The following is a 27,415-nucleotide window of genomic DNA, read 5'->3' as shown; positions in this document are numbered from 1 at the left end:
AACTTGAATTTGAAGATAGGTCTATGCCTGCATGTGTTACATATCATACTTTTGAGGAGATTGGTGCTCCATTTCTGATTAACAGAAAATGTGAGTAAGGTGTAACCAAAACATCTACAATCCTTTACACCTCAGCAGTTTTCCCTTGAGTGGGACTGTCATAATAATTGTTTTCCTRCTCCTTTAGTTTTCCATAAAAAGGGCAGTTACTAACTGTGTATGCCTGAGAAAATTCAGAAATGAACAATAATGTGAACAAGACATTATTTTTCCCTTCACAAACCTTACCTCATGCAGCCAGCTGAGAACACTAAGAGTGTGTTGGGTAATTGGCTTTCTTGCATCCTGTGTTTTTAATTGCCTGAATATACAATCAGTTCAAGGTACATTTCTTGTGCTCTAATGAATTTTAGCATAAAGGTTTATTTCCAGATGGATCAGCACTGGAACAGCTTTTCAGCTGTCTTATAAATATAATTTAAATTAACACACTGATACCAAAGTCTTGCCACCCAAGAAATTAAACATAGAATTTATTACATATTTGTGTGGTTATTTTATCTGTGGACATCAAGGTGGCTTCTGAAAAAAATGCAGCATTCCTGAGAGTTTCCTTATATTATACCACTAGGTTATCATTAGTTCAGGATCTGTTGTAATTTAGTTAAAGTTTGAGATATATAATTTCAGGAAAAAAWTATTTAAACCTTTCGTAATTTTTAATTCATCCTTTGCAATTACTTGTGACTTAAAAAAGATCAAGCAAATGAAAATCCTCTTTTTTTTGACAAAATGTTTCGGAATAGAGGCATCTGTCTAGTTATAACCATAGTTGCACTGCAGTTGATAGAGTAGGCATGAACATTTAATTAATGTTGCTGCCAGAGTAAATATGCAGTGGTTTTGACATATCTCTGCAATCCATGTTTATAGACGGTGTAGAAACAAATTAGTATATTGGATATTGTTTGGCTTTGCATCTGCCTCTGACATAGACATGGCTTTGGCTATATCATTTAGCTTATGTGTGCAGCTATTTTCTCACTTGTGAAGAGAGATAATAGTAGTTTTCTTCAGATGGAGGTTATGCAGATGGAGGAGATGAAGTCTATATAGCACACAAATTCTTGAGAAGAAAGGGTTTCTCTATCTGAATTAGGAAAGGTAATGTGGCCACTTGCTATGAGACTGCCATGGCTTCTATTCGTTTTTTTGATCCCACAGTGACCTACCTCGTGAACTTGGCACTAAGAGACAAGGGACTTAAACCTCACCATGCCTCAAGGTTTACACTGTAAAGCAGTAATAATTGTATTTATCCACCTCTGTCAAATATGTTTGTACCTGTTTATACAATGAACTCTACAAGTGCTARTCTGTAGCATCCTATATTTTTATAATTGAAAACTATTCCATCTCCTCTCTCCCCAGCCCTGATAACTATAAGTGGATAATTGTGGTGATCAGATTTGCAATCTGCACTTTCAAATACATTTTAATTCTTTTAATGGTTTTTAATTTAATTTCAGTCAACTTGTTTTCATTCCAGCAAAATTCTCAAATCAGGAGGATCCCTCATACTAGAACTAATTTCTCTCTGTTTCATAACCTGTTCAAGATTTTAGGACGTCATTGTGGGTTACATTCAAACCAGGAGGTCTGATTTTAATCAGAGGCTGTCTCTGATAACTGTATCATTTCTGGATTGTTATTGTTACTGTCTGTGATATTACTGCACATACTGTATTTCAGGAAAAACAGAGGTTTCTGACAGATGTCCTACATGAAGTGATGTTGCTGGATGGTTTGGCCAGTTCACACCCAGTATCCCAGGAGGTGCAGCAAGCCACAGACATTGACAGGGTGTTTGACTGGATCGCCTATAAGAAGGTGGGATTGATTAAACTCTATCTATATTTGTTTTGTTACGTCAGTAACTACTAGCGAAATATGTTCCCCCTGTAAAACAAATATCATTGTAAAAATRCATACACCACAGTGCTTATTGGTTGGGAGACTTTAATTTGGAATATATTACAGTGATTTTATCCAATTATGTTCAGCACTTCCAGTGTTATTGAAGGATATAAACAAAGTTGTGAGGCTGTCAGTAAGACGATTTGATTTGATTTTTTTATTATTATTCATTTTGTGTCTGAATCGTATTAGATGCTTTAAAATGCAGTGGAATAGGTTATCTTTCTCCTAGAGAAACTCTGTARAAAAATTGTCAGGTACTAAAATTAAATGTAATAGTTTCTCTGCTTTTCCTATGCCTGATGTTTTTTTTATTCTTCCAGCTACTGAACTCTCAAGTTGTTGCTTMCCAGGGAAACTAACACCTGTGGGTGATGAAGGAATATATATTAAATTTGGGCAATTTCAAATTGTATATCAATGATAGGAAACCTTTTGGCCAGCTTTGGGACTGTTACACTAGCTTCAGTGGAGGAGTGAGGGCTGCACGTTTCCAYCTTCTTGATCATATGACTGAACTTGCTTTTAACAAATCACCCAAAAGCTGGTGGTTTCCATTAGGTCACATGAATATTTTCTGCTGCATGCTGCAGTATACAAAATACCTTAACATCACGACTGAGCGTGCTTGCTGTGTGACGCAGAGCGTGCTGCGTGCTGCTGTATAGGAGCTCTCTGTTGATTCAACAGTAAGAGTCTTTTGACTGCCACCCTTGCGTTTGGAAATACTTTCCCTCTGCATCGTTAGTTGTGTAACATCAGATTGTAACAGCGCAGCAGCACGTAGCTGTAACTTGCCCACTGAGCCTCCAGATATGTGGAGTGACTGTGTGTAGATGATACTGTCTGTTTGTCCTGTACTCACTCTGGGCTAAAAAGAGGTATATCCTCCCTTTCAGTTACCAGCTATTCCCATTCAGCAACAAATTCAAGTAGGTTCTTTTCTGTGTGTGTGTGTGTGTGTGTGTGTGTGTGTGTGTGTGTGTAATAGGTATAGGATGTAATATGCGGACATAAAATACATAGGGCAATATTTTAAAATGCTGGAGTTGCTCAAGAGCAGCATTTTCAAAAATCCCTTAGCTGGCTTTGCAAGCATTACTCTTGGTCAATTAAGCTGTAATAACGAGCAGCTTTCAGCCTACTGAAGTATTCTTATTGTTTAAATGTTTCAATCATGTATGTGCTGGTGATAGCTCAAGATTGGTCGGTTCAGAGGTTTATCTCAGATCAGTATCTTAATATTTCAAGCTAATTATTTTTTCTAATTAATATGATAATAGTAATATTAGCGTAATATTTATCACTTATCTTTTCATCATATGAATACTTTACAAACATTAAGTAATTTTCATTTACACTGAAATGACAACTAGGACATTAGGACACATCTGTATACTGCTAGCTATTTTATGCAGGTCAATAGGATCATTCTGTTTTCTGTGCGGATTAAAGCACTATGTTAAAGCACAATATAGTATCTGTCTGTTCATTTAAAGGTTCCTTTTTAGTGTAACAATTGCTATGCCCAGTGGATATTGTAGCCTCTCCACTCGGCTTCTGTGATGGCCTCTCAGCTCTCCCTTAACTGTAAATGACTTTGTGTGTGTTCGCATCAGGGCCTGATCCTGTAAAATTTGGAATCCAGTTACTAGATCTCTCAAATCACTTGGATAGWTGAATTTGCTTACACACTTTCTTAGGGGAGATTAAAAGACATGCTCCTCCTCCCATGGTCTCCCTTTGGCTATCTGTTGGTCTGTCTYTCTGCTTTTCTGTCCATCTATCCCATTCTTTTAAGTACAAATAATATCCAATATAGTAGGAAGAAACTTTCACCATTGACTTCATACGTCTTTTGTTTACAGTTTCTCTACCTTCTTCTAAGCACCTGACATTGTTTCCTTCTGAGGATAAATTGATAGAGTAAATTTAACATTTTGTAGATCCTGCATTCTTTCTTCATTCCTACATAACTTTATATACATATATGTATATGCATAGCATGCACATCAAATCAACTAGCTTGTCAATGAAACAAACTCATTTCTTGATAAAACTTCTGCCTATCCTTCTCACTCTCTGGTGTCAGCCAATATAAATACCATGATGAATTGTACATCGAAAGAATCCGGATTGTAAAATTGCCCCAAAAGCACTGTCTTTCTTATCACTGGTATTGCTATTCATCTTTCTCTTTTTTTTGATGTGTTTTATAGGTAAAGCTTTTACCTGGTGAGAGGTGTWCTCAAATATATTCAGGTGCTTCATGGTCCTTGTTACAAGGACCATCAATTGAGGACTTTGCTACTATCTTAAAATGTTTATTTTTAATAGGTCTAGTCTTACATGCAGTATCTTTCGCCTATATTTTGATATGGATTTTTTTTTGCATTCCCTTTATTTTAAAAAGTTTTTGCCTTTTGCTCCATGGGATCCTTGGTTTGTCAAATGTTCTCTTTTCTCTGTTTATGATTTTCCGTGTGAAATCGAAATGATGAAACTTTCTTTCATCTGATTTTTCTTCAGTGAAATTACAGTCATTGAATGTCGTCAGTTTCTTTCATCAATATGGGATAAGTCAATTAGGCACCATTAAAATGTCCATCTCTAGTAGATATTATCAGCTGTCATTTTGAAGATTTGCCTCTTCTTCTTTCTCTTTCACCTTGGAGATAATAATTGAAACTGTGCCTTGGAGCTGATTATCATTTTCATTTCTACTTGTTTGTCCTCAGTGATTGTACATACTAAGATGTCTGGTGCCATAGAGTCCTGAAGAATTATATTCACTTAATCCCACAAGCAGAGTGAAAAAGATACTGCAGCCCTCCAGAATACAGTGTTTCCATTTGAACTGTTGATATTTGTCTCCTTCGAAGGTGTTATACTAATCATTCTTAAGATAGGAGCATGTCATCCTCCACTAAGGCCACAAATATGCAGAGAAAAGCAATAGTCTTGATAGTTCATTAATTAATAGTATTGACAGAAGATTCCAAACTGTCAAGTTACGTGAGAGAGTGGATCTGTCTTTGTAGTGCAGCTTGAAATAAGATGGCATCCTCCCACAATGATGAGAAAAGTGGTTATATGCCAAGTGCAACAAGAAATGTAGCCTGTTGAACACAAGAGTGGAACTGAGAATTGTTAAAACAAAGCAAAAAGCGTGACAGCCTTTCCACACCAGAAATAACTGACAGCAGGAATGATAGCCCTGGAGAGCTRCATCAACAGAGGAGGAAAGTGTGCAGCCAGAATAACATGAGGAACAACAATCAGCAAGGAACAACCAGCTGTGATAGAGTGGTAAAACAAGACAGCTGCATCACGAAGGGAGCAGCCAGAACCAACCAGCGTGAGATAGAYGTATCCCGGATGGACCTGAAGAAGTCRTAGCCCTAGATGAGTAGTTTCAGCYAGATGATAGAAGAGGTGACAGAACACCAAGTACCTTATGGAGAGCCAGGTATTATTTGAAGTAGTTTGCATCAGCCTCATGAATGTGAGGTGCTTTGATGTTACCAGCTTAAGATTCTGGCAGCAATCAGAGCTAGCAAGACCAAGAGGATGGAGTGTAACTGTAAAAGTATCTTCGATAGAATATATCTGGGCAAGTGACAAACAATGATCAAAACAAGGAGGAGGATGGCTGAAACAGGGAAGAATTTTCCTGTTTTTCTTCCCTGTAAGTTCAAATGACCTCAAGAGTGAGATCAGTCACTGGCCCACGCTTTGCAGTCCAAATAATTTGTTATTTCCTAAACCTTTATATGCATAGTTTACTTTTCCTTCAGGCAACTCTGCCATTTCTTTAAAAGTGCTTTTCCCCCTTTCTGCATCAAAATGATGAAAGGAAGGTATATTCGTAACAGCAGTAAAGGGTGACCGTCCTCCCTGCCTCCCCTCAAAGGCAATGGTCCGTGTTAGGAAATCAGTAGCAGTAGTAGCAGTAGTGTAGTCAGTAGAAAGACTCTTTAAAAATGTGGTGCTTTTTACTTATGTTCCCTAGGCGCTGCAGAGCATATTGGCAGTGGGATAACAAAATAATACAAAACATCAATTCTGCCCAACAAAACCATGATTAATATTGGAGTGAAATCCACTCAGTTCATGAGTGCTATGAAATTGTGATTTTGTCTAATAAAATGTATATGATGTGCATCTATGAAATACAAAATAGTGAGAGCAGCTCATTAGTGGTAAAAAGAAATGATAAGTACATGGTAAAATATAGTAAAGCAGATTTTATTTTTTATTATTTGCATAACTAAATCAGTAAGATAAGATGACAGGTAGCTATTTTAAAAGTCCTGTGATACAATCGAGTGGCTGTGCAACCTGTTCTTTTAACATAGTCTAAATGGAGAACGTTTTGTTCTTCCTGACTAATTTAGMAGTGATGTCATTTGTGAAAATCATTAAATTCTTTGTGTGCATTTGAATGATGGTGGTATCTATTCCATGACTACCTAGCACAGTAGGTCAGTGCCCAGATTACAGAAAGTGATTTAAAAAGCCATTTATTTATTCATAATACATTGTAACAGAGGAAGTATCTTGTAATGAAAACAATTTCATTCTATTTAGATAAAAAGATTGTAGGTCTTTCCTGTGTCCAGTATGAAAGCCATCTAAACTTGGAGGCAGTGAAACCTTTAAGTTCAAGTTCAGAGCCATCCCAAGGATGCCTGACTTCGAGTATGGAGACTATCCCATTCCAGCTGGTGGGGTGCCAGTGCTTAAAATTAGACAGGTACTTTAAAATATTAAAAATGCCTGTCTTACTAAGGTACTTGAGCACCTGCCTGACTGGAAACAAATTGTTGTAAGCCTATTACACTGCTTAGCATATACTGACATAGCATTTTCTAAATAAGAAACATAGCAAACACTGTGCACCCTATATAAACAGCTACACATCTACAGTGCTTCAGGAGAGTTACTTCCCTCAAGTTGAGGAAAACTATGTACAGATTTGAGTGGAAATAATAAAAACAGAGCAAAAATACTAATAAAAACACTGTTTTAAAGAAGAGCTGATTAGACAAGATTTCTTACTGAGACTAACAAGAGAAAGAGCAATCATTAAAACACAACCTCTTGTAGTAAAAGACAATTTTCTGCCTGTTCCTCCTTAAGAGACAAGGGCAATCTAAGACTTGGAGTGGATGATCGAAGCAGAAATGGCACCAGTGACTCAGGGCATTATGCCCTGCAATGATTTGTTATATTTCTCACCCCTTCAGGGAGTCTAGAGAGCAGAAGGATGTGTGTCCATATATCAGATGTTTCCACAGCTTAAAATAAAATGTTGACAAAGGTGGGTTTGAACTCCAGCCTATGCACTGTAGTTCCTGAAATGCACGTATATGCTCGGTTTCTCCAGCTGTACTTTGTGGTGGTAATTTTCGGCAAAGAGGAAGACCAGAAAGCTGATTATGTTAATATCTTAAACCTTTCCAGGTCGTTTCTGACTTTTCCCTAAAGGAGGCCAAAAAGCAACAATTCCATAATAAAGATGAGATAACTTTTGTTGAAACCCATTCTGGTTCAGAGCAAGGAAACAAGAACAACAGTTACAAATGTAAAAGTAACCTATAAGAAATGATAAGAATAGGGGATGGCAAATAAATTGGAGGTAAAGAATTGGTGTAAAAATAAAAAAAATGATATRAAAAACATGATCAGCAAAGTTTCAGCCTGCTGTACATTTAAGAAGCCTAGAGGCCTTTTATTTCGGAAGGAACTGGCTGAAGTTTTGTTGTTGTTGTTGAGGTTTTTTTAAAGTAGTGTTGAAATACTGGATAAATTCTGAAACTTAAAAGATATTAAAAGAGTGCAAACAGAAAGGCATCCTTAATTTTAGTTAGCTGCAAATCAGTCTTTAGGCAAATGATTTGAGATGCTTAGACGGTATTCAATTAACTAAGAAAATAAAAGAATATTAATGTTCATGTTTTGTGGAAACGAACCTGGTCAAACAGACCTGATTTTAATCTTTGATGAGATTAAATGTGTGGCTGGTAAAGATAGATTGTGTAGATACTTAGACTTTTAAAATCTTTGTTTTACTATGGCATAATATTCTAGTTAAAAAAACAGTGCTGTGCAGTATCACTACAGAACACTTTGAATGGATTAATAGATAACTATCAGACCATACCAGTCCCAAAGGTAATAATGAATGGGGAATCATTATGAATTTTTTATTCTTGTTAGGATTTCCACAGGGATTGGTTCTGTACCCAAAGCTATTCAAGAATTTCATCGGTGCTTTGGAGATAAATGGAATATCATTTCTGATAAAATATGTGATTGACAGACTGGCTAAGTTGTAAATAATATTGAGGACAGCTCTGTGATATTTAATGACCAGAAATGCAGGCCATATTTACAAAATGAGAAACTGTATTCTGGAAATGAGTCATGTCAGAAATGGGTTCAGAAGTCATGATAGTAAGCAGGAAGCCCACGAATGCCCCGTAAGATACTGTGCAACAAGCTCTCCAATGTTATGTTTGGATAAACAGGAGGAAGCAAATAATACAAAAGAGTTTTCATATTGTATAGTCCGTTAGTTGAATTTAGAGCTACTACATGTCACTACTTCCCTGTACATGTCCTCTTTTTACACTTGGGCATTCTGTCAGGGAAAGAGCTCGGTCATTTGTTTGCATCTTCCATCAGCCCAGCTGGAACTCTTGCTCTGACAGCACTGACAGATGTCGTGAAGTCAGGGACAACAGTAACTGAGCAGCCGAAAAGCCTGTGCTGGGTGAATCCTTGGGTGGCTGTGTGTTTTGTCACCCTCTGCAGTTTGAAGGTGGTAGGGCTGACACATGCTGGACACAGCAGAACCGGTGCACATGTGCTGGACCATCAACATTCATGTGCAGCTAGTGTAACCCACACAAACTGTATCAGACTTGCTACATGTGTGCTGTATGACATATCGCCCACATTTCAGCTCTGAAGCTGTGTACAGTTTTGCTGTCTGCATTTTAAAAGRGATACTGGAAACCTTTGGAAGCGTATTATTTATGCTGGAGACAATGCCTTAAAATGGCAGATTGAAAAAGCTCAGTTCATTTGCTTATTTAAAAAGAACGGCTACTAACTTGCCAAAGTATCTGGGTACCTATGTGTGAAAAGGGTTCTTCAGTCTAGTGGGAAGGCCATTTTAAGAAATAAGGTTAGAAGCTGTAACAAAGTGTGTTCAATTTAGAGATAAGCCGCTAGATGTAACAATAAGGGTTGATAATTCCTGGAAAGAACGATTAGAGAGAAAAACAGTGTGTAGTCCCTCCCCTGTTGTAAACCAATAGAAATTATACAAGCACTAGGAAATATGTTTAGCTAAAACCCACATCATACTTAGACATGTTTAAGCTACTGAGCTGAATAATCATGTGAGATTTAATGGCCTGTGGTATATGAGGTTCCACCCTATGAATCCCTTCCRCATTGAAGGTCTCTCAGCTGATGAAAGGACCTCTGCCTACTCTTCAAATGAAGCATATGTGTAAGCATTTCTCAGAATCAAGGTTTTAATATCCTTCTTCTTGGAGAGTTAGGTACTAGGTTGTATACTACGTGTGCTTCATCATTCAGTATGTTACTGTTGAATTAAAGTGAAGTACACATTGTTGATTTGAACCAAGAGACAAAATAGAAATAATTATTTTGATTATAGCCACTACCTTAGGCAACTTTGAATATCATAAATGGACTTGCTTTTCACAGACATGCCTTTTAAGAAAAGTATGTGTCATTTTCCTGATTTTTTTCCAGAGTTGAAATGCATTTATACTTTATGTTATTGCGATAAAATGAAATGCTAGGTCTTGCGGATGTCTGTTCCTGGGAACGCAATGAGCATTTGAAARCATTTAATCTGATGGTCTGAAACTGTAGTATTTAAACTGATGGTAGCCTGTTTCTCCCAACTAGAGAAATGGCCAACAGCTGTTTTTTCACAAATTTATTATTTTAAGAAAAGACTTGAGTAGCAAACAAGAATAATGACTTTTTATTAAATCACAGTGACAATGGAAAGGTATTGATGCACCCCTCTTTTGATGRGTCCTGCAAACTTAGTTAACAGCCTCTGAATTTAGATTCATAGAAATTAAGAGAGGAAAAGGTCTGATGTTGTGATGTGTTCTGTTCCCTGTTACTGTAATATGAAAGGAAAGTCTTTGTCTGCAGCAATACCAAATTTTATTTTATTTAATTTGTTTTTGGATTCTCTGGTTGGTAAAATGATGATGTATTTCCTGTTTAAATTGAAGTATCTGTGACTGTTAAATGCTTACTTCTGTAAGTGTTCCATTACACAGGGAATATCTTTGTCCTTTATTTCTAATAGAAAATATGGAGTTGGGGAGCCAGTTATGTTATTAGAATATATTCTTAATACGGTAGTGTTTAAGATTCAGTGGTTTATATACTGCTGATTTGAATTCTGTGATGGCCCATCTGTGTAAATAATGTTGTCAGCCTCATGTGTTTGTCMATACTTGAAGATTTCCTCATACAAACACTTAAAGAAAAAGTATAACATGCTTTTGTGGTGTGGTGTCAGAACATGTAAGAGGGATTTTGGTGGCAAAACTAAATAAAACTACTGTTGTAAGTAAGTCTGAGAACTGAGTGCCAGCAGCATTTTGTCTAGGTGACTAACTCATTTTATTATTTGAGGAAAATGATGCTACAGTGACCACCTGAAGAACATGCTTATTTATGGTCATTTAACACTGAATTTTGTTCACTATGACAYGTTCCTAAAATTCAAAATAGAATTAATGTCTAAGACAAACATTTCACCAAAGTTCGTCTTACCATTTGACTGTTTTGGTATTATCCACTCCTAGAATATCTGTGTTTGTCAGAATAGAAAATGATTTCTCTGTAAAAAGTTCTCCTTGCATATAGTACTACTTTTTCCAGTGAATGTTTGGCATCAGATAAATGACCTTACAAATTATAAAAACAACATAAGATGCATTTATATGTCTTTGATGATTTAGCACAATACATTACAGCTTGCAGGGTTATTTGTTGATTTTTAAACTAATGGCTTAACCAGACTGTAAGTAAACTTTTAAATATAATATATTTGTAAGTTAAAATTAGTGTGTTAAGCTATACTTTGGTTTTATTCCTAAGAGAGTACCAATTGATAAACATCTATTGGAAATTATGTATTATTTTAAAAAATGAAGCAGATAAATAAAATTGTGGAGCTTTTTTTTCCTTAAAAAAATCCCTTAAAATTCCTTCCTATTAAATGGAGTTAGTGTTTGTCCTTTTTTAAAGGTATGAATGTCCCTTTTTTTGCAATAATTTATTTCTGAGTACCAGGAAATTTGCTCTGTGTAACCTTAATTCAGCCAAATACTTAATTTCCTGCTCACTTGTATGTCTGTAAGCGGTAGAATTTAATTTGAGCTGCTTACGTGTTTAAGATATTTCAGTGTTTTACTAAATGATGACTTGGACTGAGAACTTCAGGATTAGGCTTGTATTGCCATGTTTTGTACTAGGATGTTGCATTCTCTGTGTATACCTGTCTCCTTTCTTCCTTCTTCTCATGGCTTTTACATGTGTTTTCCAAAAGGAAAGTCTCTAGGAATTTGTTTGAACATTCTATATTTCCCATAGGGGAAAAAATCATAGGCATGTTTACTCATTTTGAACAAATACATTCCGTTATCAAATAAGGAAGTATTCACACTCAGCAAATTCACATTCATTAAGCTTAATTTTTTGGAGTGTTTTAAGTACTCTTAGATAATACAGAAAATAGCCAAACTGGTGTATTACAGTACTCAGTTTCTGACAATGGAAGAGGAATTTGGTGCTGGTGACTCATTATCCAGTCTAATTAATTTAATGAAAAAAATTATCAGTACTTTTATAGTTCCCACAAATAAGATACTTTGGATAGATAAATTTAAAGAATATTAAAGAATACTGTTTAATTATCTCTGTTTTCACAGTTCAGTAGAAGAGTTTTAGGGGAGGTCTCTCAGGAGCCCTCTACACTACTGCTCTGTAACTGCTAGTATGAACAGGACACACTTGTTTCATCATTACCAGAGAAAGGCCCTATGCTATGAAATATGGTCGAATTGCAAAAGTACGAAGATAAAGTATATTTCAGCGTAGTGTTCTGAGTTGGAGATGAGGAATGACTAGACTCCTTAATCTTGGAGAAAAAGGAAAACCAGCAATTGTTTATGTTTTGCATAAGAAAGCACAGTTCAAATGCAACAATTAGAATTTGAAAAAGGTTTAACTTTTTACCTAGTTGTCAGCTATTCTTACAGGAAAACTAAGGAGATGTTAGTTGATTTATTTAAGATCACATTAGTTGCACCACAAATATTACAGCTAGACTTCTCTCATTGCTCAGTCCCATTCTTTAAGGTGACAATAAGCAAGATTCAGGTAGTTCAGTGAACTGCTTGTAGTGTAGCATAACAACTCAGTTGACCGAGTTTTTAAAGTCATTGACACACATATACACTATTCTTAGTATATGTGCKTTTGAATAAATTTTCCAGATTATTCTTGCAGTTGTGACTTAGTGAAAACAAAATTTCATGTGTTAAATTTCTGTAAAAATGACAGTTTTAATGTCATCTCTTAATTTTGTCACATATGTCACATTTTTGTCTGATATAAATGGTTCGTTCACTTCAGTTCATGCTATGATTTTCCCAAGAAGCTAAATTTTATAGKGCATCCAGCAGTGGTTGCTTAGTACCAATAAAGAAGGATTGTTTTGAAAAATGTGACTTAGATGTTACTTATTGGCTAGTGTTCAGATTACAAAAGTAATTTGCAAATGTACATATGAGTGCTTTGTAATGTACCGTTCTGATATTTCAAATGAACTTTAAGTCAAAGAATTATCTAAGATTTTGAAAAATAAAGAATATAATGTATACATTTAGGAACTTTGAACTGAAATGAATTTATCCTAATTTATTCTAACCATTTGATTGTGGATACTCCAAAGCTTCTATTTGACAGAGCACCTTAAAGTGAGCTCAAAATTTTAAGGAAAAGAAAAATGCATACAGTGCTTTTACTGTATTTGGAGTTCTAAAAATCTCTTCCTTCAGCTCATTTCATGAAGGAGCAATACATTTCCATTGTTAATCAAAATGTAGTAGCCCGAATTTGAAAATATTCTCAACTCTTCTTTAGCTTTTATGMTCTCAGGTGAATCTCCTAAAGGGGATGTTGCCTGATTATAAAGTGTATAGCAGGCATGACTTTGTGTTACTGGATGATGGCCGAAGTGWAGGGGGAGGACTCAGGTTTCTAAGGGAATAGCAGAAAAGCTGATCTGTTATTTGCATTGGAGCTTCCTGCTGAAGAATGGATTGATTCCTACATCCAGTTTATTCTTGGTAACAGATAGGTTGCAGGAGCTATCAATTAGAGATAGGTATGTAGGAAATGCTAACTAAAATAGGTTGGAAATATTAACTAAAATGGGTTAAGATGGTTGTTAGGAAGTCAKCAGACCTGAGTGGCGTCCACCTGCATTGTTYTAAAGGTACTTGGGTGTGAAGCTACAGAACTTCCAGCAAAGGTGCGTAGACCACCATGACAAGCAGCCAGTGTGCCAGAGAATTGCTAATGTGCTGATGCTAAGTTGACATGAAGAGTTCTAGAGGAAACCTTAGGGGTCCTGGGAACTACAAAGTGTTGAGTCCAACGTCCTTCTGCAGCAAGCGGGGCCTCTGTAATAAAGGGTAGGATAATTGAGCACATGGATAARTAGAGTATGTTGCTCATGATTTGACATGGCTTCTGCAAAGGGAAATTCTGTTCCATGAATCAGCTGGAGTTSGGGGAGGATGTCAGTAGACACTTGATTTTCAAAAAGTCTTTGACAAGGCATCTCTTAAAAGGCTTTTAACTGTCCTACTGGGAGTTTTAGAGCAACTAATGTTGCCACAGGACTGGGGCAAAGGTCCTCTTACAGGCTAGAAATCCACTGAGTAAATGGTACCAAACCCATATGGTTTATGACCTGTTTGCCTCCCCGTCCGCTTGCCCACAGGACACTTTCTTCAAAATGTAGTGGGCCTTTGCACACTCTTCCTTCAAATCTCTGTTCTCAAACCTTTTTCATAGCACAGAGCAAAGAGTATAAGGAGGGAAGTATTTATGTGCATTTAGCATCTCTGATTCATTAAAAAAGCAGGCTAGTATATATTAATTAGTAGCCCTCCAACCCCATATATTGATTCTTAAATCTTAGGAAAGAGTTGTACCTTTGTGGGTGACTGTATGTGGTCTAAACCTTGTTATAAACAATGAAGATGAAGTAATTGTAATAAATTATTATTGATAATAATAACTCTAATAATATGAATAAAATCAAAGGTAATTGAGATAAGAGGATAATGTAAATCACATTTTCCTTAGATAGAGAGAAACTGACCCTAATTTTGAATTACAGAGATACCAGCATAAAGACCCCCCCAAAAAAAAAAAAATGTAGGCCTCCTTTTATTTTTCCATTGTATTTAAAAGAGAACTGGTGTTATTACATATTAATCAAGACTGATTTTGAACTAACTACTGTGCAATAGAGGAATGTTAATAAATCTCCTGCATTTCAATGTTTTTTAAAAGATGAGAATAAAAAGCAAAGTGGAAGGATGGTCAGACATTTTAAAGAACGGAAAAGGGAGCTGTTGTTGCTTTTGCAACTTTTCTTGGTTCTCTCTTTTCATTGATGTTCAGAGTGCATATATAGTAACTGAACTGTGCATATAAAGTAACTGATATGAACAGACAGAGACACGGTTGCATAATGTAAAATAACCTTGTTAATGTTCGTTCTTACTGCGTGTGGAGGTTTTGTGGAAAATTGATGTATTTATTTAGAAATTCAATTACAAAATTTCTGTTAATAGTCTAATACTTCTCTCCGTACTATCTCATTCCTCATTTACATCCTGTGGTATTGTGGTGGTGTTTTCTATAGCACTGTGCTTCTTGGGTTTAGTTTTGATGTGACTAAAGGAATTGTTTTGAACTAAAGCTAAATAGCTTTCATTCCTGAGCCAGGAATAGGTGGACATTCATTGAAGAAAGGATATGTTGAGATCTGTGTAATTATTATTAGTGATAATTGGATTTACTTGAGTGTGTAGGTCAGCCTACATGATGCTGTCTCAGACTGCAAAGCCAGGAAGATGTTTTTGCACTGTTTGTACTGTTACATTTTCCAAGGTTTCTCCTAAAGTCATAAAATAAAATGAAATATCTTCAGAAGGATTCATGTCGCCTAACAAGGCATGTTCACTGTGTAGACTTGTGCAATTAATGGGTCCTCTAAGCAACCTGTATAATCAGTGGAGGTAAACAAGCACTTTTAGGGTGAAATTCATCTGGTCTATTTTAGTTGCGTTTTTTTGGATGAGATGAGTCAGGATGATCTAAAGTGCTTGTTTCTCTCTCCATTGCCTTTAAAGGGAGTCTAGGCAGCTGGTTCAGCTGTACACGACTGAGTTAGCTTCAGATATGTATAATGTAGGCATCTGCATTTATTCAGATGAATTTCAACTTTATGGTTAAAAACAATAAATAAAAAACAAAAGGCAGAAGCAGAAGCAAAAAGAGGAAAGAAGTTGGTGCTTTAGGAAAAAAATGACAGCTTTTGGTGTGAAGGAAGATGAAAAAATGAAAAAGATATGTTTTTTTAATGCTTTTTTTTTTCAGCCTTTTATCATCTCTTTGCCGCCGCCCACTCAAGCTCATTTGCAGAATGGTAGAGTAGTTCACCTTTGCAAGAGTCAACTGTAGCTTATGGTATCTGTTCTGTATTGGTGACATTTTTCTCTCATGGCCACTTTTTGGAACACTGACAGAATTTTTGGTCCTTTAAAGAATAATGCTGAATGCATTATTACTTACAGCTCATCAGTGTCTCTTCATACATGGCCTCCTGACCTTGCTTTGTAGCTTCTGCATAATTCTGTATCCTGGTTTGCTGATCCTCATCACTCTACACATTGTCTTAGTCACTACAACTGCTTCACCAGTTAATTAATTAAAGTGCTTTTCTTTGCTCTCTGCTCTGTACAGAAAATTCTCTTTCAGCTAACAAGTCCACTGCACTCTCTTTAGGGGTCTCTCTTAGAAACCTGTCTTTTTTTTTTTTTCTTATATGAAATTATGACAGTACACTTACAGGATAAACTGAGATAYGATTTATGTTATATGTCTGTACATATATAAAAGGATGATGTCACATCAGTTTTGTATTGTGACACTACAGAAATTCTTGAGAGCTGCCTAGTAGAACAGAACCCTTGTAACAGAGTGGAGAATCAATGTCTGTAGGATCTTTTTGAACAATGCAGTTGAATAAATCTCACCTAACTCTCGAAGTCTGCAGTGCAGATACTTACATCTGAGTTAGTCTTTCTAGGCTCTCTTTCTAGTGAATTAAAAGAAATAGGTGCTTTTATGGTGCAATTCATCTGATCTATTTTGATGTCTACTTTAAGATGAGACAAAGTGCACCCAGAAATGACTACTTCTGTCCATTCACTGTAAAGGGAGTCTAGACAACTCAATCAATTCATAGAATCATAGAATTGGTAAGGTTGGAAGGGACCTCTGGAGATCATGTAGTCCAACCTCCCTGCTCAGCAGAGTCATCTAGAGCATGTTAGACAGGGTTGCATCCAGGCGGGCATTGAAGATCTCCAGAGAAGGAGACTCCACAACCTCTCTGGGCAACCTGTTCCAGTGCTCTGTCACTCTCMCAGTGAAGAAATTCCCCCTCACGGTCAGGTGGAACTTCCTGTGGTTCAATTTCTGCCCATTGCCTCTTGTCCTGTCACACGGGGCAACTGGAAAGAGTTTGTCCCTGTCCCCTTGACACCCTCCCTTCAGGTACTTGTACACATTGATAAGATCCCCCCTCAGTCTTCTCTTCCCCAGGCTGAAGAGGCCTAGCTCTCACAGCCGTTCTGCATAGGGTGGGTGCTCCAGCCCTCTGATCATCTTTGTAGCCCTACGCTGGACTCTCTCCAGTAGCTCCATGTGTGTCTWGTCCTGGGGGAGCCCAGAACTGGAGACAGTACTCGAGATGAGGCCTCATGAGTGCTAAGTAGAGGGGCAGGATCACCTCCCTCGACCTGCTGGCAACAGTCTTCCCAAGGCGGCCCAGGARACCATTGACCTTCTTGGCCACAGGGGCACCTTGCTGGCTCATGGTCAGTTTGTCATCCACCAGCACTTCCAGGTCCTTCTCTGCAGGGCTGCTCTCCAGCAGGTCATCCCCCAGCTTGTACTGGTGCCTAGGGTTATTTTTCCCTAAGTGCAGGACCCTGCACTTGYCCTTGTTGAACCTCATGAGGTTCCTCTCYGCCCAGCTSTCCAGCCTGKCCAKGTCTCTCTGAATGGCAGCACAGCCCTCAGGTGTGTCAGCCACTCCTCCCAGCTTGGTATCATCYGCACACTTGCTGAGGAGGCACTCAGTCCCCTCATCCAGGTCATTGATGAATAAGTTGAACAGGATGGGACCCAGTACTGAGCCCTGGGGGATGCCACTAGCCACAGGCCTCCAGCTAGCCTCCACACCACTGATGATGACCCTCTGAGCTCTGCCTTTCAGCCAGTTCTCAATCCACCTCACAGTCCACTCGTCTAACCCACACTTCCAGAGCTTCTCTAGGAGGATGTTCTGGGAGACAGTGTCAAAAGCCTTGCTGAAGTCAAGGTACTCAACRTCCACTGCTTTTCCCTCATAGAAACTGTAGGTATCTACATTTAGTCTGATGTATCCCATCCTGTGTGTGACTGTCTAACTATACTATATAGTTCGCAAGAGTCATGTTTTTGTAGTTTCATGTTAGATCAKCTTTTTCCTGTTAAAGACAATTCCATTTAGTACTTTCTTTTGTATCAGAAATGATTACAGAATGCATTTCCAAGAAGTTGCAAGTGAAACAATTCATCAGTTGAAGAATTCAAATGTAGTAAAATTGAGTCATTTAATAAGTCAGAGAATTAAATTACCTTAGTTTAATTGTGGCCTGTATTGATGCCACAGGATCACAAAACATAGGACTAAATCTTTAAAAATCACTTTCATTTAACCTGGGATCAAGGTTGCAGTCATGTTGTTTTATGTTGCCAGGGAGAGAATTAGACTGAATGCGTTAACTGTGACTGCATTTTCTAGCTTTTCAAAGACAAATTGAGCACACACATAAAGGAATTTTGCTCCTAATTTTAATTATGGATGCTCTTTACCATGGTGTGGATGTGTAAGCAGGTTTCTTCAGGGTAAGAAGGATAGCAAATTTACAGTACTTCAGCCACTGTTAGCTAATTGGCTCACGCATGCTTTTTTCCAAGAGCACTTTGCAGAAAAAGGAATGTGTGTATAGTTAATTTCCATGGAGTAGATAACAGGCTCTTGGTTCATGTTCTAGCTTCAATTCCTACAGCAGTGGAATCACAGTGCCAAGGCTGAGGAAGTTTGGAATTTGTCACAAGCTATTTGATGAGCATGCTGGGTGATCTGCAAATCATTTCACTATTATGAGCCTCAGTTTCCTTTTAGGTAATATGTGGGATACTGATATCAACCTCTTACTGGTATCAACCCACTTTGAGATTTGCTGGTGAAAAGTGCTTCACTGTAGCCAGACAGTGCTATTAATCATTGACTAAATGTCTAGTATATTTTTCTGAAAAGATTTTTATCAAAATGGGACAAGTACTTTTCCTCTGACTTAATGTGAGTCAGATTTTATACTGTCAAGAACATAGATATGTTTTGTGAACAGGAAAAGATTGCTTTCCACTGGATCTGTTAAACTAATGTACTTCTCATCTTAGTAGGGTAYTGAGTCATCCAGTGCTTGGAGGGAAACATTTAAATCATCAATAAAAGACCATTTTGCCCTCTAAGTGAGCTAGTTTCACTTCTCAAGACTATACATGTCTTCTTCAGTTGGACAAAGGTTTGCAGAGCAGAAGYGGCCCTGAAAGTGAAGTGGGGGAGCATTTCCTGAACGCCTTGATAGTTGTGAGTTAGGACATTCAGGGAATGATGCTGACAGTTTCGAAGGGGTTTTCTCTGCAGTAGGACAAATTTGTGATTTTTGTTGTATGTAGGTTTAGKTCTAGGTCGGAGAAGTTTTCAGAGGGTATGGAAACGTGGGTCATCTGGACTCTGTCTAGTCCACTGCTTTCTAGATGCAGTGAAAATGTTAGCATATTGGGCCATTCAGATAACCCCAAGGCTATGTATTCCATTCCTCTGTTTGAACTTACTCCACACAGCTTCTTTTCCTCCCAGGGCCTTCTATTTAGGGTCATCCTCCAAGATGCTCTATTTAGTAAGTGCTGCTTCCTTATGACAGTTGCTTTCTGCTACCWTTGCTTTCTAATCCTTCTCCCTGCAAACCTATTCCTCTTAATCTCTAATCAGAGCTACACTGTTTCCTGTTTTTCTCTTTCCTTCCAAAATATGAGAATGTATTGATTGCCTCTGCTCTTCTTAGCAGAGTCACTATTCTCTGTTCTCTCTGCTATCAAGGTGCAAGAAAGATGAAATAAGTGGTATTCTCCCATTTCTTCCCCTCATGTTATGTATCCCTTTCTTCCCTCTACATCAAGGGCTGCATTTGCTTCCCAGTTTCTCCTCCCTTCTCCCCAAGACTTTACTCCYCAGGCTTCTCTCATTTTCTATTTTGCCCCTTTCCCTTCCCTCTCTGTTTCTTGTTTCTCATATTGTCCCCCAGCAGGTGAGTCATCCAGATAGGTAAACTGTGTGGAGAAGATAGCGAAGCTAGGACAAGCATATTGTTGTTCTGGAAGCTGTTAATAGGATTTATGAATTTCCTGAAAGTAATTAATTGGTAGAGAGTATTTCAAAAGTAGCTGTGAAAAGGAGTGATCCTAAGAGGGTAGTCCTTACTTTGTGCATTAGATTCCTTATTCAGTCTTTATTTGCTTTTTTATTTTCTTTGCTGAATAAAGGTCAGCTATAGTTCTATTCAAGATGTGGCTAAATGTTAGCTATGAGAGCAATTTTGTAGTTATTTTATGTCTGTCTAACTCTTTCTGGTCTCTATATAGAAACAGACTTTATAGGTAAGATCTTACAAAGGTATCTGCTTGCTTGCTTCTCCCGGAAATCAGTAGAGTAATGTACACATACAAATATGTGTCAGTTGTGATTCTGCAAAAATGAGGAAACCTTGGAACACTAATGCGAATGGAAAAAAGGATGTGCAAGGAGTGGAAACATGGATTTGCTGGTAGAGGTTTGGAACAGTAGCTTTTATATGTAGGTCTCATTTTGGCTATGCTTTGGTTTGGTTTTGGGTTGGCCTCATTACTTACGAGATCCTGAAATATTTTTAGCTATATATAGTCTATTTATATACTTAAACATCTCTAAGGACTTCAGTTGTTCTGTTCCTCTGGTAAAATGAAGGTAATAATGCTTCCTGACCTATGGTCTTGTCGTTTCAGATAATAACCTGTTTGGGCCAGAGATTATTTTCTATGCTTCTCTATGTACACCAGAGATGTCTGGTCTCCCAGTAAGATTAGGTACCACCATAAAAAACATAGCATAGTGTTAGTAATRCAAACACCATCTTTTAGTTTATCCACTGTTCAATTCTTACAAGCAATTACATCTCCTGAATTCATTCCTTTTTTTTTTCTTTGCTTCAGTTATTTTGCTAATTTTATATTATTTGTTGTTACCACCTCTATGAAGAACTTGTCATGTTTTATTATGAWTTACCAATGTTTTACTAATCAGTCTTTTTGATTATTTCATTATTCAAATTTTTGAAAATAGGCAATGTACAAAAATCARTGGAGCGTGTGTTAAACAGGCTAAAAATTGGAGAACTGTTGACTCTCCAAACTAATTTGAACTTTAGTCTAGCAGGAAAAAGACATAATAAAATCTTGTTTTGAAAGCTGAAGCTAGAGAAATTCAAATTAGTAAAAGGTTGTACATTTTAACTATGAAAGCATCTAAAAAAGATGCTCTTGTATAAAGACAAACAAGGGTTTTTGCATAAGTTACTGTTTGACCTCTATTAATGCAGGAAGTYGTATTACATTATTGTAATAGTCATTTTGGCTTTAGTACCTGTGAATTTTGGAATCTGTATTTTTTTTTTYCTAATTGAGCATTAGCCTGTATTGCTGTTGAAATCTAATATCCTGGTTTCTCATGTCCTTTGATTCACTCTCTTTAAATCAAAAGTGTCCTGCCTCTACTACAATGATCAGTAGTACTAAGTATAATATTTGAGTAATGGGATTGGAAAGCTAGGTTTCCTGAAATTGAACTGCGAAGTGAGATATTGTAGCCAAGTTATCAAATCAGATCTGTAAAGATACGTGTGCTTGAAATAAAGCATCTGTGCAAAGGGAAAATACACAGCAATTGTGGTCCTACTGAGAGGGAGAGAAAAAACACAGGAGTGCCTTAAAGTAAGCTAGTCTGGCAAGTATATATCTGTTTCTTGGTGTGAGTACTGCAAATTAGAATCACCTGTGAAACAAGAGAAATTTTAAAATCTCTGTTCTGCTTGAAGGGACAAAGGATAAAAAAACAAGTAGAGAAAGTATATTACACAAGTACTTTCTGCTTTGCATGACAGTGTGAAAGATAAGCTGACTGTTAATATATTGAATATTGATATGCATGTYTTATAAAATTCTTAAGAAAATGAGCCACTTCAAGATCATTAGATCTTGAGGGCTTTTGCAAAGGAATGTAATATCACTATATCCTGTTTTACAGTAGTATAATTAAAATAAAAATATTGTGAATAATCACTGTGGTAGAATTTATAGCCCTACTTAGCATAGACATTATTTTTTGCCCTCATTTAAAACTCTGCATTACTGCTGAGTGCATAGAATGGCCAGCGGCAACCCACTGTGGAGCTGACATATCTGTGCTTTGACAATGGAGAGTATGTTTTATGACTTGCACCTTATTCAGTATATAATGCAAGGTATTAACAATATCAGTCTACTTACTGATCAGTTTTTCGTATAGGAATTATGAGAATTATCTTCTCTCTCTTTTTTCTTCCAACACAGCTAAAGATTATATTAATCACTCACATATTAATAACTTTTACTTCTCTAAAATTTATTTTTAAAGAAAATGTAAGTTTCTAAGATGATAATGTTGGATGGAATTACATACTGCAGATTGTTATTACTGTATAATATTGATACGTAAAACAAGTAACTTCTTTTTTTCTGTATTTTTCCCACAGGGTGCAGCTTTAATTAGAATGTTGGCTAATTTTATGGGTCACTCCGTTTTTCAAATGGGCTTACAAGTAAGTGAGGACATTTCTGTCCTTGTGTAAGTGTGTATCCCTAATRATCTCTTTCTTTTGTTCTCTTATTGAAAAAAAAAATGTTTACATGTATTTGTGGGAATGTTTCTTGACTTCAGGACCATCTGAGACAGTAGCATGTCTCTGAAGCCGAATGTGATAGAAATTGCTGAGCAACGTAAAACACAAACATTGTGTCCATAAATGAAAGTTCCATCTATAGTTCTCAGTGATTGCACTTTAAGTGCCACGCAGTTTTATTTCCTTTTTGTGCACCTTGCAATGTAGAAGCCATTTTTAACCATGTGCAGCCTGTGTGAAAGGTCTAGCTGGGGAAAGAGATACTTCTTTTCAATTACATTTACCTGCAGATGTGAAAATAATAATAAATCTCAATCAACTAGAAAATACACAGCTCTAAAGCTATTAAGGTTTCTCAGATAAATATTTTTACCTTCCCTTCACTCCTATTAAAATCCTTGAGCTTTATTTTACCTTTGATGAGCATGGAAGGTTCTCTGCCTTAATGATGTTTTGAAAGCTCATTTTGCCTTTTAAAAGAAATTTGAAGAGGTAACATTTCTGTAGGAAGAGAAAGAAGTTCAACATGCTGATTGCCAAGGCTGAGTTCTTTTCAGCAATAATTCAGGGCAAATGAATGTTTCGTAAACTATTGAAAAAYAAACAAACCAAAGTATAAAAAACAATGTGACTCTCGATTCCATTGAAATCCGCTTGAGTAAATCATGTTACAGGCAGCTGTGATTGATGAATTATGTATGATGCAGTCTGCTACTTAGAAGTGTCCTTTAAACTAAATTGATGTTCACCTGAAATACAATTATGCTAAGATGGAAAGAGCAATCAATCTTATCTGTTCTTAGTAAGCTTTTCATTTTGAAATTTAAATAAACTACATCTGGGATCAGGTCATATTTTAACACAACAATTCTATCTCTACCCAAAATGAATTSGAAGATAAAATATAAAATGAAAGTTAAGGAAATATACTAGTTAAGTCCTAGAAAGGTGTGTTCAATGCAATAGTCAATGAAAGGAATCCTGATGGGGAAATACAACTTTTTGGARAGCTAATGGGACATTCAAGTTTTTAAGGATAGCTTATTCATGGGACTCCATTGGCTCTTTTGGTTAGGTGTAACATCAAGTCAGATCAGTGACTTACTCTTCTTACCACTGAAATTTTCTTTCATGCAATCTTGTGTAAGTCAGTGATGAATTCCTCATCTCATGCAAGTCAGTGAGACTTCCGTTGTTAGTCCAGCAAACTCCATATTTCAACCAGAAACTTTTGCTTACACAGATCTATGTGTATAGAAATTCAAAAGCGCTTCTTCCCCAAAAGACCTTTCACTCAAGAAAGATTTCTGAGGGAGAAGGCTTTAAAACATACATCTCAAAACTGTTTCCTTTTACAGATGCCTGAGAAATACAGTGTGAAAGTTATCTTGAAATAAACTTAGAACAAAGTTTAGATCAAAGAGTAGGGTTATGCAGGAATTCAATACTCACAATTACCATAAAGTTATATTGGAACTTTGTTTTTTACTTTGAGTGATTTCTTATTATTTCTACTTTTCAAACAAATCAAGATAGCTTACACGTCAAAGAAAACAATCGTGTTAAAATGGAGAAGAAAAAAGTTGATAAAGAAGGGTAGTAGGACTCTTTGCTGAATATTCTTTAGCAATGAATGTGACTGAAGCAAATGTACAAAGGTGCCCATGATCCTTACTCTTCTGCAAACTGTTTCACTGAGGAGTCTGYGAGAGAGTAAAATTATAGCAGTACTGTTCAGTTTTACAGCATACATGAGTTTGGAGAGATGCATATTTATTGAGAGTAACTAGTCTGTTCCTGTTAGTGTAAACGTACTTGTTAGAGACCACTGGATTAGAGTCTGGAACTTCAATGACAAAACTGCAGCCAGGAGAATACCTAGTGAAGGTATGTTTTTCCAGAAGCCTTGCAAAGACWTATGATACCTTGAATCATGCAGTTTTTTCAAACACAAGATTTACTAATAGAAATGCAACTTGCATTTCTTAGTCTTTTCATGTAGCACTTTATGGACAAAAAGAGAACATATTTATGCCAACTGTGATGAACAATTGAATAATGATTGTAATAGCTACAGCTGGTAACACTTGGACAAAAGAAAATCACAACAGTTATTTTTGTAGAAAACATTTAATAAACGCTTATCACAGTGGGAGATATCTCTCTTTTTTAAAGTCTTGACATCTTTCATAATGTTCAAAGCTTATTTTGTTCCTGGGGAAATACAAGGGGTGCACATCACTGGATATTGTACTTTCTTACAAAGTGTTGTTGCCTTACTGTCAAAAAGCCATTAATCAGCTAGGCTAGCTATTAGATTATGGAGAAGCTTGGTCAGCACCACTGGCTCTGGTTATGTTTCTAAATTGCATAGGCTGGTAGAGGAAGAAGCTGTGGGTTGGTCTTACCATTCAGTCATCCCTCAGGGGAGTAACAAGGAATACAATTTTAGGTTTGGGTGAGATTTTAATCYGTAGCCCATTGTTCCTAATCTGTGTCTTTGAAGTGGATTGTGACTGGTGTCACTGTATTACATTTCTTGGAAAGCTTTATGCTTTATGGYAAGGCACCTTTGAGTTTTCAGAGGGTTTTTTTTCATATTAAACAGAGAGAGAGAGAGAGCCTCGTGATCTGAAGGTCCAGCACTTAGATGTGTTTAAGAGGCATTTCCAACTCTGTTATGAGATTCTTCTGTTCCAGTTACATTACATTTTTCTTACATTTGGTCTGGTTATTTTGGAGTCCCATCTATGTTTCTGTACATTTGTCAACATTGCATTTCATTTGCCGTGTGGCAGCTTATTTATCACATAGATATGTATCCTTTTGAACTTCACTTACTCCAATGTATGTGTTCGTCACTCACTTTGATTTAGCACATCATCAGCAGTTCGAATTAGTTACTCTAGGAGTCTCTGCTTCTGTGATAAATTAACAGCTTTTGTTCTTTAGGCARCACATTGTATATTTGGAAGAGGAATTTTCATACAGTTCCTTGGATATACACTGTCTTTTTTGGTGGTGTTGAGTGGCCACTGGGTTGAAACAAATTGGTCAGCCTTTCAGAGGAGCTATCTAGGGAAAGGTGACATACAGGCTGTTAAATACAGCAAGGTTCAGATTTCAATCATTTTTTAYTATCATAAAACCAGCTAGTTAGATAGAGTTTCTTTCATACTACACTGCAWATTATTTCCTGCTTTTTAGACACACCTCTGCATGCCTTTGCTCCATGTTAAATTGTTTTGGCAGTCTGGAATGTGAAACTCTATCAAAAACTTTCTAGATGTAAAATAAAACTCTTGTGCTATTTTCCATATTGTTTGCCACTTCTGTGCAGAAATCTAGTGACAGAAGAAATGTATTCATCTATTTATTTCCACAGTCTATTTCAGAGTTATTTTTATACCTTATGTTAAATAGTTTTCAGTGTACTTATTTTATCTATTTTTTATGTCTTTATTCCTATTTCATGACAGTTAGCTGTTTAATGATTGGACATCATTAGGAACCTTTTAAATCGAGTTTTCTGTGGGAAAAAAAGTCAAGCTCCCTAGGATTAGATTTCATCTTAGCTCAATGTCTACAGTGAGGCAAAGAACTACAGTGCTGTCCCCGGAAGAGAAGTGCACATGGAACTRCTGGTCATCCTCTTCTGCTCAATGGTAGGATGCAGCTTGTGCCACCAAGCAGGATTATCTTTACAGAAATACCTCTGGTGCTGCAGCTCTGCTCGCTAGTGTATTTAGCAGGTGTTGAGTAATGTCCTTTTCAGCTGATTCTGCACCCATTTGCTGTGGTTTAGAAGAGCACTAAGTATATGATTTTTTTGGTTAGGTGCCTAATATCTTACGTCACTATCACCATAGGTATAAWAGCCAAGACCTACCCTTAAGCTAATTGCTATGATCCCTTTATTTTTCAAACTGCTTCACTGCTGCTGAYGATTGTCACCTAGATAGCCTGAGGATGTTAAAAGTAGAACTTGGAAGACTTTTAGACCTAACCTTTTGTGCAATACTTGTCGTAAGAGTTCTATAGCRTTTTCTGCCTTCTTTATCCCACCAGTGTTTCTCATCCTTCTCCTTTAAATCACTCTGGACTCCTCTCTCTCCTTTGATSTTACTTTTTGTCCCCTGACATTTGGATCAGACAGCATTCTTCTCAGGCTGTTGGGGTGCCTTCTCTCAGTAGGGTTGCTCAGTGCTCTGCATTTTCTGTTTAGATGCTAACTTCACCCTGAGCTTAAACAGCTGTGAGCCATCATCACAGAGAGAGAGACTGTCTGTCTAGCTGCTAGATCATCTGAAGATGACTAGTTCTAGAAGAAAGCATGTTCCTAAAACAAGGTTACTTTTCTTCCAACCTTCAAATCTCCTGCTCCAGTCCTTGGAGACAGTAGAACTTTTCGAAGAGTGCCAAGAATAGGTAAAATGAGGTATTTTTCCATATTTTCATTCTTGTGTTGACTGGAATTTTAGAGAAGCATTCAGTGTGAGATGCAGATTTTGAAGGAAAGATTTCASCTCAAACAATTACATTTTGGCCAAATGGCAAGTAACAACAGGGAGAGTTGTAGTAGAAGGCACTGCTAAACCTCAGTAGCAGGTGATGTTCCCAGTGCTGACTTTGAGAGCAAGGTTACAGTCAATATTCATTAAGAGGAAGTGATGCTGTCATTCAATCAGCCTAAAAAATTTTCTTCCATGCTAAAGCTTCTTTCAAAAAGAAAAGGAATTAATAAACTTACAACTTTACTTAAGTTTTTTTCCTCAGAGCATTATCACTCTTTATGAAAATGTTACAATCAACTGTATTACATATAATGCATAYGTAGTCACTTGATGGGCTTTCAGTGAACTTTGCCTCTTGTTCTGTTGCCTGTGAAATTCAGTTACGATTATTTTCTCCTTCATTTTTATTACGAGAATTATTAAGAGGAAGAATTATAGGTATGCATTCTCAGATAA

General features: G+C 36.8%; 1 protein-coding gene across 2 annotated transcripts in view; it reads left to right on the top strand.

Moving 5' to 3' along the window:
* TRHDE (thyrotropin releasing hormone degrading enzyme) overlaps nucleotides 1-27,415 on the top strand; it is a 217,436-nt gene that overhangs the window by 99,084 nt on the left and 90,937 nt on the right. For both annotated transcript variants that reach the window (XM_085320493.1, XM_085320492.1), the window contains exons 5-6: nucleotides 1,753-1,890; nucleotides 22,299-22,364. In XM_085320493.1, the coding sequence (XP_085176619.1) occupies nucleotides 1,753-1,890; nucleotides 22,299-22,364 (204 nt within the window). The remainder of the gene's footprint in view (nucleotides 1-1,752; nucleotides 1,891-22,298; nucleotides 22,365-27,415) is intronic.

Source organism: Rhea americana, unplaced genomic scaffold (genome assembly GCF_003343005.1).
Source record: "Rhea americana isolate MKP2758 unplaced genomic scaffold, rheAme1 scaffold_64, whole genome shotgun sequence".
In the NCBI taxonomy this organism is placed as follows: domain Eukaryota; kingdom Metazoa; phylum Chordata; class Aves; order Rheiformes; family Rheidae; genus Rhea; species Rhea americana.
The sequence above is the reverse complement of the archived record's forward strand: the minus strand, read 5'-3'. Positions and strand labels throughout refer to the sequence as shown.